Genomic DNA, 18,346 nt, shown 5'->3' with positions numbered 1-18,346 from the left:
AAAATTGAATTGTGACTTTGTATCTCACAGGGATGTTGAGTATGGTGGGATATACACATACCAGGTCCAAACCATCTCCAGTCAGAGCAGGAGTGAATCATCACCTCCATTGACACACCGTCTTGGAGCGCCATACTGTGGAGATGGTCTCATCCAGAGGTATGTGTTTGGATGTGTTTCCAAAGCCTTTAGAGCAGTAGACCTTAACAACCGGGGACCGGGTCCCACTGGAGAGCCTCACAAACTTCCAAGGGGGCTGCAGGATGACTCTCAATAATTTACATTAATATTAAAGTTAAAATAATATATAGCCCTTTGAATATTGCGCTGCATTACGAACTTTAAATTATTGAAAATAATATATTGTTACAAATAGAATATTTATAATATTCATATATTTATGTATGTTTGTAATCTAAATTAAAACAGAATTTTGTTTTTACGATGTAAGATATAAAGCAGTGCTATTTTGGTATCATTGAAGATACTATTATATTGTTTATTAAATGTTAAATAATTTAGTTGTATGTTTTGGGGATTTTTGTTTGATTTTTCAACGTCTTCTGAATATATATATATATATATATATATATATGTGTGTGTGGTTGTGTGTGTGTGTGTGTGTGTGTGTGTATATATATATATATATATATATATATATATATATATATATATATATATATATATATATATATATATATATATATATATTTATAATTTTTATTAATTAATACTTTATAAGATATAAGAAACTATCCTCTTAACTATTGTTGTTATTGAAGAACAATCCGGAGTCACAAAAAAGTTAATTCATTTACCTATAACAGACTCAAAGAATGTTAATTTATATTGCAGTTATTGATTGGTTAATATTATATTTTATAAGGGGCCTTTGCATTTTGTGTTGAATAGTGGAGGTAAAAAAAGTTTGAGAAGTACTGATTTAGAGGATCATCAGATTAACCTTAAGCCTCGTCCACACTGCCACCACAAAACTTTTTAAAGTTGGAAAATATACTGCCATATCCAGACTGCAGGCTTCAGATGTTCTTGCTTTTAGCAACACAGATTGATATCCACCAAGGGAAATCATCATAATGTTTATTATGTATGCATTGATTTATTTCAGGTCCCAGGGAGAGGAATGTGATGATATGAACACTATGAATGGAGACGGCTGCTCCAGCCACTGCAAGGAGGAGCCATTTTTTAACTGTATTGGTAAGTGTGGAGAGAAAGCGTAAGTGCATCAGCGGCTCATTACAGCCATCTGTCATACAGATCTGACTGGGCGTCAGAAATTGTGGCATGCTTTTAAATGTAGTTACTATCATACGTCAGTTTTGGTTGACGGTTTTGCGAGATGTGTTATCGTCTCACTCTGAAAAAAAGCATCTTTGAGAGCAGCACTTTAGCTGAGTTCTTTTATTGGCTCCTTCCAGAGCCAAAGCTATTTATCACTAGAATTTTGACATCATTGTAAAATCTGCAACACGTTTAATTCAAAACAAACACACTAACAAATTCATGAAGGATGCTTTGGCACCTGCTCTCTCTCTGTATTTTTTTTATAATAGAATGAGTTCCAGTCTCCGTTTTTATGGTCAGAGCCTGAGGAAAGATTACATCATTGAAAGACAGTGGTAGGATATTTTTTTTTTAGTTTTCTGTTAGGCACAGATGAACAGAGCCCCATAAGTCTGAAAAAGACACTTATACTGCTCATGAAACAGCACACTTGTAACCTGTGAGTGAATGTTGTTACTAATTTTATATACAAAGGTTTTAGGCAAGGGGTTATGGTTAATATTAATATTCAGTAAGGATTCATTAAATATAACATTAATTCATGTAACAAAAAATTTTTATCTAAAAAGAATGCTGTTCTTTTGAACTGTCTTTACTCAAAGAATCCTGAAAAAAAGTCTATTGTTTTCCACAAAAATAGTATAAAGCACAACTGTTTTCAACATTGATAATAATCAGAAATGTTTCTTGAGCAGCAAATCAGCATTTTAGAATGATTTCTGAAGATCATGTGACAATGAAGACTAGAGTAAAGATACTTAAAATTCAGCTTTTGTTCTCAGCAATAAATTACATGAGCTTGTCCTCCAACAAAAAACGACCATATAGGTTTGTGCAAGCATCTTATTATGACCAATATTTACGTTTTAAAGTTAAGCGCCCTCTAGCGAGTGTTAAAGTAATGACAGTATCGTGTTGCATCCGTCATCATGAAATAAGATATAACGTCATTACCAATCAAAATGCGAGTTTATTTTAATGGAATGTGTGGACTTTTTACACCGATCTCACAGTAATTTGTACATTTTTTACTAGGTGGCTTATTCGCTCGAATGACCATATCTAACCCCACCACTAACCCTACCCCTCACAGAAATCATGCTAAATTATGATTTATAGAGCATATACATTTTATAAGCACATGCGTTCTTTGGGATCAAACCACTTTTAACAATTTTACTGATTTTTTATCAAATAATAGCAGAAAACTATAATAATATATAATAATATAATATAATAATAATTGCAGTATATATAAAAAAATCTATATATCTGTGTGTGTGTGTGTGTTACGGAGGGAACGAGACAAGAGGCATGCGTATCCATTTACAAAGCTTAAAAAAGTCGTAAAACAGGCGAGGTTCTGAAAACTGGTATATTGAGGGTAAGACAAATAGTAGTCCAGCAAACAGGTGTGGGTCAATCGACGGTGAACGTTATCCAACAGGGCAAGACAAAGACAGATAATCCAGGTACACAGCAATAGTCCAGGCAGGGACAAACAGAATCCAAATGGCAAGACGAAAGAGTAATCCTAAACAGGCAGAAGATCAGGAACACGGGCAACCAGGGGAAGAACAAGACTAGGCTATGACTATGACTAGAATAAAGGCTCCTTAAAGTAGCTATCAGCTAACCAGCGATAAGCGCTAACAATACTCGGCCCAGAAGAGCTTGTGAGTTAGGCCTGTGTAGGATGTGTGATTGGCTGCAACCATGTGCGTAATCAGAGTGAAATGGATTGTGGGAACTGAACTCCAGGGTATAGTTTAACAGTCTGTTTAGTGTGAGAGTCCATGTGGTGGATAATTCTGGTGGTGACAACAAACAGAAGTTCGTATACCGGATTTGTGACAATATGATATGATCTTTCAAAGCCATAGTATGCATTCCACTTTGAGACTGCAAGTGAGCATTTTTTTTTTCTCAGAATATCAGACATTTACACATTTTTGTCTGAGAGTTTATTTCTACAATTTGCTGAAGATGAATCACATCTGTGTGGCAGCTTGAAATATCTGTGTTTTTGTGTGGAGCCATCAGGCAACATCATGAATGAAGCGTTTGTCTTTTTGACTGTGCAGCTGATTGTTTTGTGGCTGCAGTCTATTGAACCAAAAGATATTGTTTGGTTTTCCTTTTCCCAATATAGTGTTATCTGTGTTAACATTAGAATTTAGTTGCCCAAGGAAGATGCAATTGCTCGTCTTATTGTATCTAAGGAGAGTAACAATGTCATAGGTACAGGTGACAGACGTGCATATATATATGTAAATATAGGAGTGTGTGTGTGTGTGTGTGTGTGTGTGTTTATTCTCTTCTGTTGGTTCTCATTTCAACATCAGTAGAGCTGAGCAAAGGGGAGAGCTGGAATTTATGCCAAGGTTCGAGCCAACTTGGCACGGCAAGCCTTTGTCCTCCTTGCTGGAACCCCTTCCTCCAAAATACAGACAGACAGACAGAAAGAGAGACAGTCTGTGTCTCTTTATCACTAAACATATGCTCATTATCACTATTTTGACACTTTCAGTCTTACTCTGTACAGTATGTAATTATTCTTCATTATGTTTTCAACTGACATGACTTGGAAGTTGATTAAATTTGTAAAAACAATTGACAACAAAGGTCCCATTAGTTAACATTGGTTAATGCATCAACTAACAATGAGCAATACCTTTGTTACAGTATATATTAGTCTTTTTTTTAAATATTATTTTATATCATTGTTAGTCCATGTTAGCTCAGGTCCATTAAATAATGTTACCATATACACATTCTGCTTAATAATAGTTAATATGTTAGTTGTTATGTTTAGGTATGGGGTCCAATTAAGGGATCTAAAATATGTCCATGCAGAAAAAGACATTACCGGTAATATGTTCTGTATAAATATTAATAAACAGCCAGTGTACTAGTAATATGCATGCTAATAAGCAATTAGTTAATAGTGAGAACTGGTCCCCAAAATAAAGTGTTATCATAAAAACTTTAGAACTAATTTTGATTGTTAGTTCATGTTAACTAATAGAGATAAACAATGTTAACAAATGGAACCTTATTGTAAAGTGTTACCATTACATTTTTTTATTAATTATTTTTAAAATAGTTAATTTCTATAAATGTGTGAATAGTCGTAAAAATTTATTTTAGCTGCACTATATTCAATATTCAATTTAATTTGCCAAAAAATCAAAAAATCAATAAATGCCAGAGAGAAAAACAGAAAGACAGAGTAGGAGTGAATGGAGAGACAATGTGGGAGAGAAAATGTGAAAGTGGGAGATTTGGCAATGAGAAATAGTGAGAGGCATATAGAGGAGAAACAGTAAAGGGTGGGGAACAGCAGGTCCATGGCCTGGAAAACTCATCCCACCTATTCCAGAACTCAACAGAGCTCCTGTCTCTCTCATGGCCCTGGAAAAAAACCCTGATGTGTCCGAAACCTAAAAATTCCTGCTTTCTGAGGTAGGAAGGCACATCTGAAACCAATGTTTGTGCAACATCCTGTCTACTAAGATGCCTTCATCTGGCCGGATTCTTAAAGTAGCATAGATGTATCCAGAGGCCAAAATTAACACCCACAAGTGCCAAATCTGAGAAGGTTCTCTGCTATTGGCTGGTAACTTTATTAGGACCTGCAGCATGATGGTTAGAAATGCAATTTGAGAAGGACAGTCTGACCCTCGCTGATGTAAATTGCACGATTGATTCAGATCAGACATGCTGGGTGTCTGCTACATAAAACATCTGTTGTGATTCTCTAAAAACAATGTGGTGACACATATGTTGAGTATTGCTAACGTTAAGCCATCAAATTTAACACTTTCAGAGAAAGATCACAATTTGTCTTCACAGTTTTGAAGCGGGTCCAGTTTCTCTCAGAAACATTGGTGTTGCACAACATCACCTCCATTCAAAATGTGAAACAAAAACTCTTATTGTTCGGGCTTCAGTTGGCAAATGCCGGAAATATTCTCCCCATAATAAATATTTATTGTCATGTGCTTCATTGCACAATACAATGTAATTAGCTCATACCTCTTTTGTCAAAGTGGATGATTTGTAAAACAATACATTTTGATGTTTGCGTCACATAACTAGCTCCATATCTTTGGCTTTTTAGACATAGTAAACTTGCTCAGTAGCACACCTGGTCCAGCACTGAAATGTGGAGTGAGTGGGTACGAATCCCTAAAATGATAAAAGATCTCAAAGCAATCCATTTTTTATCTGACATTAGCTTTTTTAACATTATTGTTTTAGGTTTATTGTTGGTGAAACATTATTTTCAAATGCAATAGATCATTAACCTTTTAGCACCACTCACTTGACATTTCATTTGGCCTGGCACTATATGTACAGCAACCAATGTAATAAAACATTGTTCATGTAGTAAAACATGAAAATCTTGTAATAAAACAAGATTCATGTTTTGGATAAAAATTAACACACTTTGTAACTGTTTTCACTCAAGTGTCATGAGACCCTTTTCTCAATGAGCCCTGGTTGCACATACTTGTAATTCAGAGCAATTACTTCTTATAGTGCAGTAAATGTAAAACTTTCATTTTTTTGATATTGATAAAAACACATTGAACACAAAAACATTGATAAGACCTAATGCCTAGATGTGATATTTGGCTGTTTACATGTATAAATTAGAGGGGGAAAAAGGCATTCTGACTAAAACATGCAGTACATCTGACTATTAAAGGAATAGTTCAGGCAAAATCATCACCATGTACATTTCAAATCTTTAGTGAAAGACAACCGGAATTTTTTTTTAATGAATGTTGTCCTTTAATTGAAAATGTATATTCAGTGTTTGTAGATTTTTTTTTTCTTTCTAACATAACTGTCTCTCTCTGTCTTTCTCAAATGCAAACATGCACACGTGTGTTCAGATGAGCCCAGCATGTGTTACTATTATGATGGCGATGGCATCTGTGAAGACTTTGAGCGGGAGACGAGCGTGAAGGATTGTGGCCTGTACACGCCGAATGGTTTTCTGGACCAGTGGGCCACCTCAGTGGAAGTGTCCCATGAAGAGAGGCTGTACTGCCCAGCCGACGTGGCTGCTGGATATCCTGCTATTACTAAGGTTAGTGTTCCTTTCTCACAGGCAGCGATTGAGCTTACCTACTGTAGTGGCTGTTTCAGCTCAATTTGTGTCAAAAGCCGTGTGATGAGGCCAATCATGTCCGCTTGCTGTAGTCAATCCATCACATCTCTGTACATTTTGTATTACTGAACTTTGCATTTCCGGCATTCACTCATGTCACCTCAAACAAACAACTCTCTTTTAAAATGAGAGGCTTCTGGTCACTACAGTATGTCACTATAAATTGGTGTCAGTGTGAATGACCTTTAGACGCTTTGCACGTTCATGTACTGTACCTGCCACAGTCTGTTCACCTATTATCCGATGCATGTTGCTCAGCGAAAATCATTCATCCAACATGACATGAAATCAGACTTAATTTGTACCAGCAGAAAGTGTAATTAATCCGTATACACATATTCACACAGTGTATTGAATGTTTGAGTCTATTAACCCCGTAAAGACTGACTTGACAAAATATATAAAAAAAATTAAATCTGAATGTATATTTACTGAGTAATCCACTATTTTATTGAGTGGCCGTCAAAAGTTTTCACTTGAGATTTTGAGCCAAATTACAGAAGGTACAATGATTTTAGAAAGATAGCATTATGTTGGCATTGTGGGCTATGTTATTTTCACACAGAGATCAGCAGGTCTATTGGTAAAATCTGTTGACTTTAGCAGTCTCTGTTGCATTATATGCAATGACGAAAGTTTGCATGTCTGTACCTCACGAATTATTAAGGATATATTAATTCCCTTTTAGAAATATTTTTTTTATTTTGGTATCTTAGTATCTTTGGCTCTGGCTTTGGTTCTATCAAGATAGATTTCTCTAAACTAGAAATGGATCTTGTTTCCCTCTATGAAAACATTGTGTAGAATATACCTGTCTGGGTTCCATAAATATATTTTTTTTTTTCCAAGGTTGTGTGCCTATAACTCAAGAAAATGAAAGATATATCAATATAATTTTAAATTGTGGCTTTTAATAAACTTAAAATATATATATATATATATATATATATATATATATATATATATATATATATATATATATATATATATATATATATATATATATATATATATATATATATATTAAAGGTAGTATTTGGTTGAGTCCCAGAGATGTGGGGAGCCCAATGTGACTCAATGCCCAATTTGTTGAATTTTACCCATCTGTAATGGCCAAAAACCAAATGCATACAGCTGATACTAATTGGGTTTAAAGAACTGTCTGAATAAAAAATAATGAAATTTATCTTGTTTCCCATTTGCACAGAATATATCTTAGAACAGTCATGTTACTGAAGTTTGCATACCTGCAACTCAACTTGTTTTTAATAAACTTCATTTTTAGGCCCTATATTGTTCTGTCTCGGAGAATTCAGGATCTTAATGTGGCTCAATTTCCAAATTGTTGAATCCTACCCATTTTCTATGGTTGAAGAACAAATGTGTTTGTGTTTATCTAGTTATGACTGTTGACACTGTATGCAAAAAAAGCAAGGAAAAAAAGAAAGTTTTTCCAGTACTCACCCTATACGATACTTTTATTCTTGGTACTTGCCGATACCAAGCACCGATAATGATATTTTTATTGCATTTGTAAATTTGTACAATTTCGGGTACAGGAACCAAAAGAGTTGTTAATGTTAGCTGGTTAACTTAATTTATTAAATAGATGCAGTCAAACCAAAATTTATTCATACACCTTCAACTTTTCACATTATCACAGTTTATTCTCTATATTTTAGAAGATGGAAATAAAAATATGACAAGAACTCATAGTTAAACTGTGTCAGAAAAAAAATAATCTTGACAATATTAGATAACATTGATAGAAAGGTATGTAATGGATTACAATCAACCAAAAATGATTCAGACAGCTGTTAGTATGGCCGTATTTACACAACTATCTTAGTCAGGCAACCCTTAGCCTTAATGACTGCCTGTAGCATGCCTGTCTCCTGGGCATGCTGTCATCCAGTTTAAAGCAAATCTGAACTTCAATTTTTTTCCCAAGATTTGGTCTGAATAATATATGGTCCCAAATTTGTATCATTTTTACTGGTAATCCACTGTTTTAATAATTTTGGGGTATGATTTGTCAGTTTATTTTGCTATCCTCACTTAAATAAATGAACTATGGTGTCCTGCAAACACTAGTGAAAAAAAATATATCTGGTCTCTGAAAAATTTTTGGTTATATCTTTTGGTTATTTTCACACTTAATTATGCCCATTAAAATGCATTTTACAAGATTTTGTTTCTTTCTTTGTTCATTTTTTTTTATATTTCATCATCTGTAATTTAATAGTATTAGAGCTGCTCAATTGCAGTGACTTAGTACTGTAATGACACACTTTACTGTAATAATGAAGGGAACCACTTGTTGCAGAACGAGAGGGACAGTAGCAATGTACTGCCTAGTGCATTACACACAGGCTGCTAGATTCACTTTTGCCTGAAAGTCATGCATGCCTAGGGTTGAAAATAAATTGTCTATAGTGAATGCCCCTATAAATGGTCTTTTTTTTATGTTTTAATCCAAATGCGTGCCTTAAGTGAGTGAACATCAAGGATCACACAACAGTGTGCAAGCGTGCTCTCTCTCTCTCTCTCTCTCTCTCTCTGTGCGCATGTGCGGGCGTTTGTTGAGTGGATTGAGTGGTGTGGTGAGTGTGTGGTCTTTTTTTGTGCCCGCTGCGGCTTTAAAAGATATTTTCTCTCTTTTTTTGTGTGTGTTTTTTGTTTGTTTGTTTTGTTTGTTGTGAAATTAGCGAATAAGCTTGACTGAGCGCCTGCTTAAACCAGTCCTTTGCACTGCGAAGCATGGCGACTCAAGGGGTTAAGTTTCTCGATTCACTCACGTGGTGCCACGGTGTGAAGGTGGTGGCTGTGGGGAGTGTGGAGGAGTGTAGTGTAGCGGTCGGTGATGTAGTGGGTCATGAGTGTGTGTTAGCAGCGTCCAAAATGAATGACTCAATTGTTCTGTTCCTCAATGAAGTTGAATGAATGAAGTTGTTGGAAAGGGAATAAACATACGTGGTTTATTTACTCCAGTACTGCCTCTTTCTACTCCCGCTAAAAAAAGTCACCATTTCAAATGTACCTTCCTTTATAAAAGATAAGATGTTGATGAAGGAATTGTCACACTTTGGCAAACTGATTGCTCCCATAAAAAAGATCGCTATAGGATGCAAATCGGAGTTAGTGAAACATGTAGTGTCTTTTAGACGTTTCACATATATGATTCTGAACAGAAATAGAATTGATCTTGACATAAATTTTAAATTTAAAGTGGATGATTTTGATTACACAGTTTTTGTGACAACAGACACAATGAGGTGTTTTTCTTGCAAAAAGTCTGGTCACTTGGTCCGCGACTGCCCGGAAAACAGCGCTCATCATCATCATCACAGTGGGCAGAATGATGGTGAGAAAAGTAATGCTGAGAAGAATGAAGACGAAGAAGTTGGCAGTAGCTCCAATGTGCCGAATTCTAGTGGTCCAAAAATCGTGTTTGTAGAAAAAAATGCTGAATCTGAGCTAACTAGACAAAGCGTTAAATTTGATGAAGGAAACGCTAAAAAATCTGAATTTGTAATCGGTGAGAGTGTTAAAAGCAACAGTATTGATTGTGGAAAAGCTCTTGGTAACATACAGACGATGTTAGATCAGTTTTCTGATACTGAGTCACAAGTGGAGAGTGTAATTCAAAATGAGGACACATTAATGGATATGGATCAGGTTGTTTTTAAGACACCTCTGAAGAGGAAAAAAAAATGACAAGAGCATGATTCTGAAACAGGCTAGAAAGAACCAAGAAGAGAATAAAGTGGACAACGAAAGCAGTGAGAGTGAGTGCTCTGATTCCAGTGGCTCCGTTTGTTCTCAGTCCAATTGGTCATGTCTTGAATATGGAGTGGATGAGATCAAACAATTCTTGAAAGTGACCAAAAATATGAGAGGAGTGAAAATTAATGAATATTTTCCAGATCTCAGAAGACTTCTGGAAAATATTAAGTGTTTAATGAGTGAAGGAAAATTTACAGATAAAGAAGTATATCGTATATCGCTCCAATTGAATAATGATGATGAAATGGTATAGTATTTATGCCCTCTGTTTTGCTCTCTGTGCTGTAGTTTCTTTTTCATTTTTATTTATGAGTGACATTTGCATTGCATCTTTAAATGTGAATGGGGCTAGAGATTGCAGAAAGAGAGCTCAGATATATGAAGTAGCGAAACAGAATAAAATCGATGTCCTGTTTTTACAGGAGACACATAGTGATGTGAAAATTGCTGTTGAATGGGCTAAAGAATGGGGCGGTCTTCTTTTTCTGAGTCATAATACTTCACTCAGTGTAGTTCTGTTTAATAAAAATTTTGCTCCCTCATCTTGTTCAGTAGAGGAGGTTGTAAAAGGTAGATTCTTAAAGATAAAAGCTCAATTTGAGGATCATGTTTTTGTTTTTATTTGTGTATATGCACCAACCTCCCAGTTAGAAAGAATGTTGTTTTTAGATCAATTAAATACAGTAATAGAAAAATATGATAATGAAGAATTTTTGGTTGTGGGAGGAGATTTTAATTGGGTTGAAAGAAATATAGATAGGAATCATGTAGAACCACATATGGCTTCACGCCGGAAACTGATACAAATGATAGAAGGGAATGAGCTTTGTGATGTATGGAGAAATGTTAATCATGATGTTAAACAATACACATGGACGCATGTTTCGTGAAAATGTGTTGTCAATGGCACGATTAGATAGATTTTATGTTTTCAAACATCATCTTAGTTTTCGTGTAAATGCCTCAATTCTTCCAGTTGGTTTCTCTGATCATAGTTTGGTTGTGTGTAGAATGATCGTTAGTTCTGTTAAAATAAGTAGTTCTTATTGGCATTTTAATGTGACATTGTTGTCAGATTTACAGTTTAAAGATGTTTCCAGGTTTTATTGGGAGTCTTTTAGAGAACAGAAACATATTTTTTCCTCTTTACAGGAATGGTGGGACATTGGGAAAGTAAATATTAGGCAACTATGTCAACAATATACTCTTAATGTCACAAGTTTTTTAACTCAGTCTATAAAGAAGTTAGAAGAGGAAATTATTGAAATTCAAGTTTTAATTCAAGAATCAGGAAATCAAGACCATTTAGTTTCCCTTTTCATGAAAAGATCAGCTTTGTCTGAATTCTATAAAAGAAAGGCACAAGGGGCATTGATCAGATCACGTTGCCAGGATGTAGAGCAGATGGATGTTCCATCAAAGTTTTTTTTCGGACTAGAAAAAAAGAATGGTCAAAGACGGTATATTCAGAATTTAAGGTCTGAAGCTGGGGTTCTGTTATCAGACCCAGTCGAAATGAGGAAAAGAGCAGTAACATTTTATAAAAATCTTTATAGTTCTGATCATAGGATAGATCAAGATGTTGATGGTTTCTTCTTCGAAGATCTGCCAAAATTATCAGAAAGTGCCAATGCAAAACTTAGTGTAAGATATAACTTTAATTGAACTGTATGAAGCTCTCCAGAGTACGCAAAACGGGAAAGTTCCAGGGATAGATGGGATTCCTTTTGAATTCTATAAAGCATACTGGGGCATTATAGGGGAAGACTTGCTTGCAGTTCTTAGTGAAAGTTTGGTCAGTGGTTTTTTACCACTTAGTAGTCGGAGAGCAGTTCTTACACTCCTCCCAAAGAAAGGAGATTCGAGTGATATTAGAAATTGGAGACCAGTGTCCTTACTGTGCTCTGACTACAAAATTTTGTCTAAAGTATTGGCGATTAGATTAGGGAAAGTTTTAGATGACATAATTAGTCCCGACCAGTCCTATTGTGTGCCTGGAAGATCTATATTTGATAAAAAAAATTTGGTAGCACTTTATTTTACAGTCCTGTTTCCCATGTACATACTATGTTCTTATTATAGTAATTCAATAACTGTGTAATAACTAGGTACTAACCCTGAACCTACCCCTAAACCTAACCCTACCCCATGTAGTTACCTTGAATTACCAGAACTTTCCTAGATAAATACACTGTAAGTACACTATAAGTACTTGTAAGTACACGTACTGTAAAATAAAGTGCAACCAAAAATTTAATCCGAGATTTGATGGATTTTTCAAAGATTTATGGTGTTAATTTTGGCTTGATTCCCATTGATCAATAAAAGGCATTTGATCGAGTAGAGCATGATTATTTATGGAAGATTCTAGATGACTTTGGGTTTAATTCGGTTTTTAAAGGTTATATTAAAGTATTATATGATGACATTGAGAGTATGTTGAAATTTAATGGTGGCTTGTGTTTTCCTTTTAAAGTTCAGCGTGGAGTGAAGCAAGGTTGTTCATTATCAGGCATGCTCTATACATTGGCAATAGAACCAATTTTGCAAAGGTTGAGAAAGGTATTGAAAGGCCTCAAATTGAGGAAATGTGAAAGTACATTTGTTTTATCAGCTTATGCTGATGATGTTGTTGTAACTGTAAAAGAGCAAATTGATGTGAACCTCTTAACGAAAACTTTGGATGAGTTTGAAATGGTATCAGCTGCAAAAGTGAATTGGTCAAAAAGTGAAGCTGTTTTGGTGGGAGAGTGGATAACAGCACCCCTCAAACTCCCTGGTGGTCTGACATGGAAAAAAGATGGGTTAAAATATTTGAGAGTTTATTTGGGGGATGAGTCTTTTCAATTAAAAAATTGGGAAGGGATGATTCAGAAAATAAAGGGTAGACTGGATAAATGGAAGTGGATTAAGAAAATATTGTCTTATAGGGGTCGAGCCCTTATTATTAATAACCTTGTTGCTTCATCTCTTTGGCATCGACTGACTTGTGTTGACCCACCGCTACTGTTTCTTGCTAAGATACAATCGATGTTGGTAGACTTCTTCTGGGATAAGATGCACTGGGTGATTCATAGCATCTTGTACTTACCAAAGGAAGTAGGTGGTCAAGGACTTGTGCATCTACAAAGTAGGACAGCCACGTTTCGTCTACAATTTATACAACGTTTCCTGACAGGCCCAGAGTCTGTAAGTTGGAGACCAGTGGCAAGTGCTGTTTTAAAAACTGGTGCAGGTCTAAATCTGGACAAATCCTTATTTCTATTGGACCCAAAAACTTTAAATGTGGAGAAATTTCAATTTTTTATCGGAATCTTTTTAAAGTATGGAGTCTTTTTAAACTCCAAAGGAGAAGCAACCCCACATCGTTGTATTGGCTTTTGGAAGAGCCATTTCTCTATGGTGCAAGACTGGACATTACTAATGCATCAATGTCACTGGCAAAAGCCTTTGTAAAGGCTAAAGTGGTGACTCTTCGTCAATTAATGAGTCTGGCGGGACCAGATTTTATGAAAGTGGATGCGGTGGCAACACAATTGGGGTTTAGATCTACTTGAGTGGTTGGAAAAATACTACAGAAGATACAGACTATCCTTACAGTAGAAGAGACCGAATTACTTAAGAAACATGGTGAAGGAGAAATTACTCCCAATGATAAAAGATTTTTTTCCAAGTTTGACTGTTTCTCCTATTTTAGAGGAGGAAGGTGGAATTTTTCTGGATTCAGAAAAAGAAGTGGTCATGGACCTTGAAGAAGTGAAGGGCAAGAGATTTTACAAGTCATGTGTGAAATGTTTTAATAAAAAAACATTAAATGGAAAAACTGATACACCTTGGTGAACTGTGCTAGGTTTGGATGAAGTTTTTATGCCAAATTGGAAAACTTTTTACAAGCCACCATTAAATAAGAAAATTGGAGATTTGCAGTGGAGGATTTTACATTGTATTATTGCTGTAAATGCTTTTATCTCTGTGTTGAATCCTGATGTAAGCCATGAATGCCCATTTTGCTCACAAAGGGAGACTGAGTTTCATGTTTTTATGAATTGTCATAGACTTAAACCTTTATTGTTAAGTCTTTTGATGAAGAATTTTCAATGCAAACTTTTATCCTTGGTGTTAAATATACAAAGAGACGACAGAGAGAGTGTCAGTTGTTAAATTTTGTTTTGGGCAAAAGCAAAATGGCAATATACATGAGTCGGAAAGATAAAATTGAACAAAATCAGGAATTTTATTTGGTGTCTATGTTTGGTGCTATGGTAAAGTCAAGAATTTTGATTGATTTTAGGTTTTATAAAGTTACTTCATGTCTTGCCATGTTTGAGGATGTTTAGTGTTATGGAGGGGCTTTGTGCTCTGTTGTAGATGACAATCTTTATTTTACTGAATTTATGTAATTTATTTTAAATATTTTGTTTTTATAAAATGTCTTATGTCATATGTCTTGGACACTCGGGTGAAGAGAGGGGCGGAGCTGTCAACTGATCACCACCTGGTGGTGAGTTGGATCCGATGGCGGGGGAGGAAGCTGGACAGACTCGGCAGACCCAAACGTACTGTGAGGGTCTGTTGGGAACGTTTGGCCGAGCCCCCTGTCAGAGAGATCTTCAACTCCCACCTCCAGCAGAGCTTTGACCGTATCCCGAGGGAGTCTGGATATATTGAGTGCGAGTGGACCATGTTCTCCACCTTACAGCTGTGGCCGTAAGGTCTCCGGTGCCTGTCGAGGCGGCAATCCCCGAACCCGGTGGTGGACACCGGAAGTAAGGGATGCTGTCATACTGAAGAAGGAGTACTATCGGGCCTGGATGGCTTGTGGGAGTCCGGAGGCAGCTGAGAGGTACCGGCAAGCTAAGGGGACTGCAGCCCGGGTAGTCGTGGAGGCAAAAACTCGGTCCTGGGAGGAGTTCGGTGAGGCCATGGAGAAAGACTATCGGTTGGCCTCGAAGAGATTCTGGCTCAGGAGGGGGAAGCAGTGCCCTACCAACACTGTTTACAGTAGAGATGGGCACCTGTTGACCTCAACTGGGGATATCGTCGGGCGGTGGAAGGAATACTTCGAGGATCTCCTCAATCCCACCGACTTGTGTTCCGTTGAGCAAGCAGGAGCACTCGTCCATCACCCGGGCTGAAGTCATCGAGGTAGTTAAAAAGCTCCTCGGTGGCAAGGCACCGGGGGTGGATGAGATCCGCCCCGAGTACCTCAAGTCTCTGGATGTTGTGGGGCTGTCTTGGTAGACACGCCTCTGCAACATCGCATGGCGGTGGGGGATAGTACCTCTGGACTGGCAGACCGGGGTGGTGGTCCCTCTTTTCAAGAAGGGGGACCGGAGAGTGTGTTCCAACTATTGGGGGATCACACTTCTCAGCCTCCCTGGGAAAGTCTATGCCAGAGTACTGGAGAGGAGAATTTGGCCGATAGTGGAACCTCGGATTCAGGAGGAACAGTGTGGTTTTTTCGTCCTGGTCGTGGAACACTGGACCAGCTCTATACCCTTTCCAGGGTGCTGGAGGGTTCATGGGAGTTTGTCCAACCAGTCCACATGTGTTTTGTGGACTTGGAGAGGGCATTCGACCGTGTTCCTCGCGACATCCTGTGGAGGGTGCTTCGGGAGTATGGGGTCGGCGGCTCCCTGCTTAGGGCTGTTTGGTCCCTGTACAACCCGGAGCAAGAGTTTGGTTCGCATTGCCGGCAGTAAGTCAGACCTGTTCCCGGTGCATGTTGGACTCTGGTAGGGCTGCCCTTTGTCACCGGTTCTGTTCATAATTTTTATGGACAGAATTTCTAGGCGCAGCCAAGGGTCGGAGAGTGTCCGGTTTGGGGACCATATGATTTCGTCGCTGCTGTTTGCAGATGATGTTGTCGTGTTGGCCTCCTCAGACCAGGACCTTCAGCGTGCACTGGGACGGTTTGCAGCCAAGTGTGAATCGGCTGGGATGAGAATCAGCACCTCCAAGTCCGAGGCCATGGTTCTCAGTCGGAAAAGGGTGGATTGCCCACTTCAGGTTGGTGGAGAGTTCCTGCCTCAAGTGGAGGAGTTCAGGTATCTTGGGGTTTTGTTCACGAGTGAGGGAAGGATGGAACGTGAGATTGACAGACGGATCGGTGCAGCTTCTGTAGTAATGCGGTCACTGTACCGGTCTGTCGTGGTGAAGACGGAGCTGAGTTGTAAGGCAAAGATCTCGATTTACCGGTCAATCTACGTTCCTACTCTCACCTATGGTCATGAGCTGTGGGTCATGACTGAAAGGACAAGATCCCGGATACAGGCAGCTGAAATGAGCTTTCTCCGTTGGGTGGCTGGGCGTTCCCTTAGATATAGGGTGAGAAGCTTGGTCACTCGGGAGGAGCTCAGAGTAGAGCCGTTGCTCCTCCATATCGAGAGGAGCCAGCTGAGGTGGCTCGGGCATCTATTTCGGATGCCTCCTGGACGCCTTCCCAGGGAGGTGTTCCAGGCACGTCTCACCGGGAGGAGGCCCCGGGGAAGACCTAGGACACGCTGGAGGGACTATGTCTTCCGGCTGGCCTGGGAACGCCTCGGGGTCCCCCCGGAAGAGCTGGAAGAAGTGGCTAGGGAGAGGGAAGTCTGGGCGTCTCTGCTTAGACTGTTGCCCCCGTGACCCGGCCCCGGATAAGCGGAAGATGATGGATGGATGGATGGATGGATAGTTTGTTTTTAATGCTTTAAAACACTTAAATTGTAATAAAAAATTCTCTCTCTCTCTCTCTCTTTTTCTTTCTCTCTCCCTCCCCCTCTCCCTACCGTTAAGTAACTTGTGCATTGTTTTACGTACTTGTTTTTTACATATCCGACCGAGCTACAAACTTTCCAGTGATTAAATTCAATTAAATTCAAGTTTATTTGTATAGCGCTTTTTACAAAACAAATCGTTACAAAGCAACTTTACAGAAAAGTTAAATTACATTAAATGTATATCACTCGATAAGCTCACGCATCTGCTCAATTCACTCAGCGTGCTTTATCAGCTATACAGGCATTAATACTGAATGTTTAACATTATATTCATTGCATAGATATCCTACCTAGACAACCTTAATCTCTAATAACTCCATTCTGCTGTCTGTTGTGTTTCTTTGTCTGAATATGGCACTTAACACATGCTGTATGGTATCAGCGTTTGGTATGCGGGCATTTTAACGAGTACGAGTACAGGAGCTCAGCATCGGGCCCGATACCGATACGTGCATCCCTAATGTAAAGCACGAGCAATGTGAAACTTAAAACAAGATTACACATTCCCTCAGGGTTAAGAATTACCAAACGTGAACTATTTCCAGTTTAAGAGACCATAAATGTTTCAAAGGTTAAGGTGCTATCAGTGATTCTGCCAAATATGCCCCTTAGCAGTGGATACTACTTGATCTATAATTCTGCTTTACATTTTATAAAAAGGCAAATCTTGGTTTATTGATGTGATAATAATGTGTGATTAGAGCAACCACTCTTCCTTATGAGGTGTGGGATTTCCCTTTTTCCAAACATTCCTGAAACTGATTCAAGTATAGAATCTTATGAATAGACTATTGAGAGAAAGATAACTTGACTATTTTAGTGAATTTTTGGCACTCAGACTGGTATATTCTATGCATATTGTTTTGACAGAGGGAAACAAGTTACAACTCGACGTTTATTTTACAAACATTTCTTTTTTAAATACAGTGAGTATCAGCTGTATACAAAGTGACTATCATTCGATTTTTGACCCCTGAAAATGGGTAATTTTCAGCAATTTGGATATGAAGCCACATTGAGATCCCCATGTCTTTGGGATTAAACCATATAGGACCTTGAAAATTATGATTCAATAAGAAACATTTGTTAAGAATTAGAATGCAAAATCATATTTTGATATCTTCTTGAGTTACAGGCACGCAATGTCTTGGAAAAATAAATTTAAATGCTTAGTTTAATGCTTAAAACCTTTAATGAAATGCATTACAATGATGATTGATAGATAGATAAATACATTTTCCTCAAAAGCCCGATGAGTCATTTCTGATAATTTTTAAGATTATTACTTTTTTTTTTTTTTATGTTATTGTTA

General features: G+C 37.6%; 1 protein-coding gene across 2 annotated transcripts in view; it reads left to right on the top strand.

Moving 5' to 3' along the window:
* Positions 1 to 18,346, top strand: part of LOC113084678 (pappalysin-1-like) — a 121,623-nt gene that overhangs the window by 36,105 nt on the left and 67,172 nt on the right. For both annotated transcript variants that reach the window (XM_026254942.1, XM_026254936.1), the window contains exons 9-11: positions 31 to 159; positions 1,130 to 1,221; positions 6,213 to 6,409. In XM_026254942.1, coding sequence (XP_026110727.1) covers positions 31 to 159; positions 1,130 to 1,221; positions 6,213 to 6,409 — 418 coding nt within the window. The remainder of the gene's footprint in view (positions 1 to 30; positions 160 to 1,129; positions 1,222 to 6,212; positions 6,410 to 18,346) is intronic.

The sequence above is a fragment of the Carassius auratus genome, chromosome 5 (genome assembly GCF_003368295.1).
Source record: "Carassius auratus strain Wakin chromosome 5, ASM336829v1, whole genome shotgun sequence".
Taxonomy (NCBI): domain Eukaryota; kingdom Metazoa; phylum Chordata; class Actinopteri; order Cypriniformes; family Cyprinidae; genus Carassius; species Carassius auratus.
This window is presented reverse-complemented; position numbering and strand designations above follow the sequence as displayed.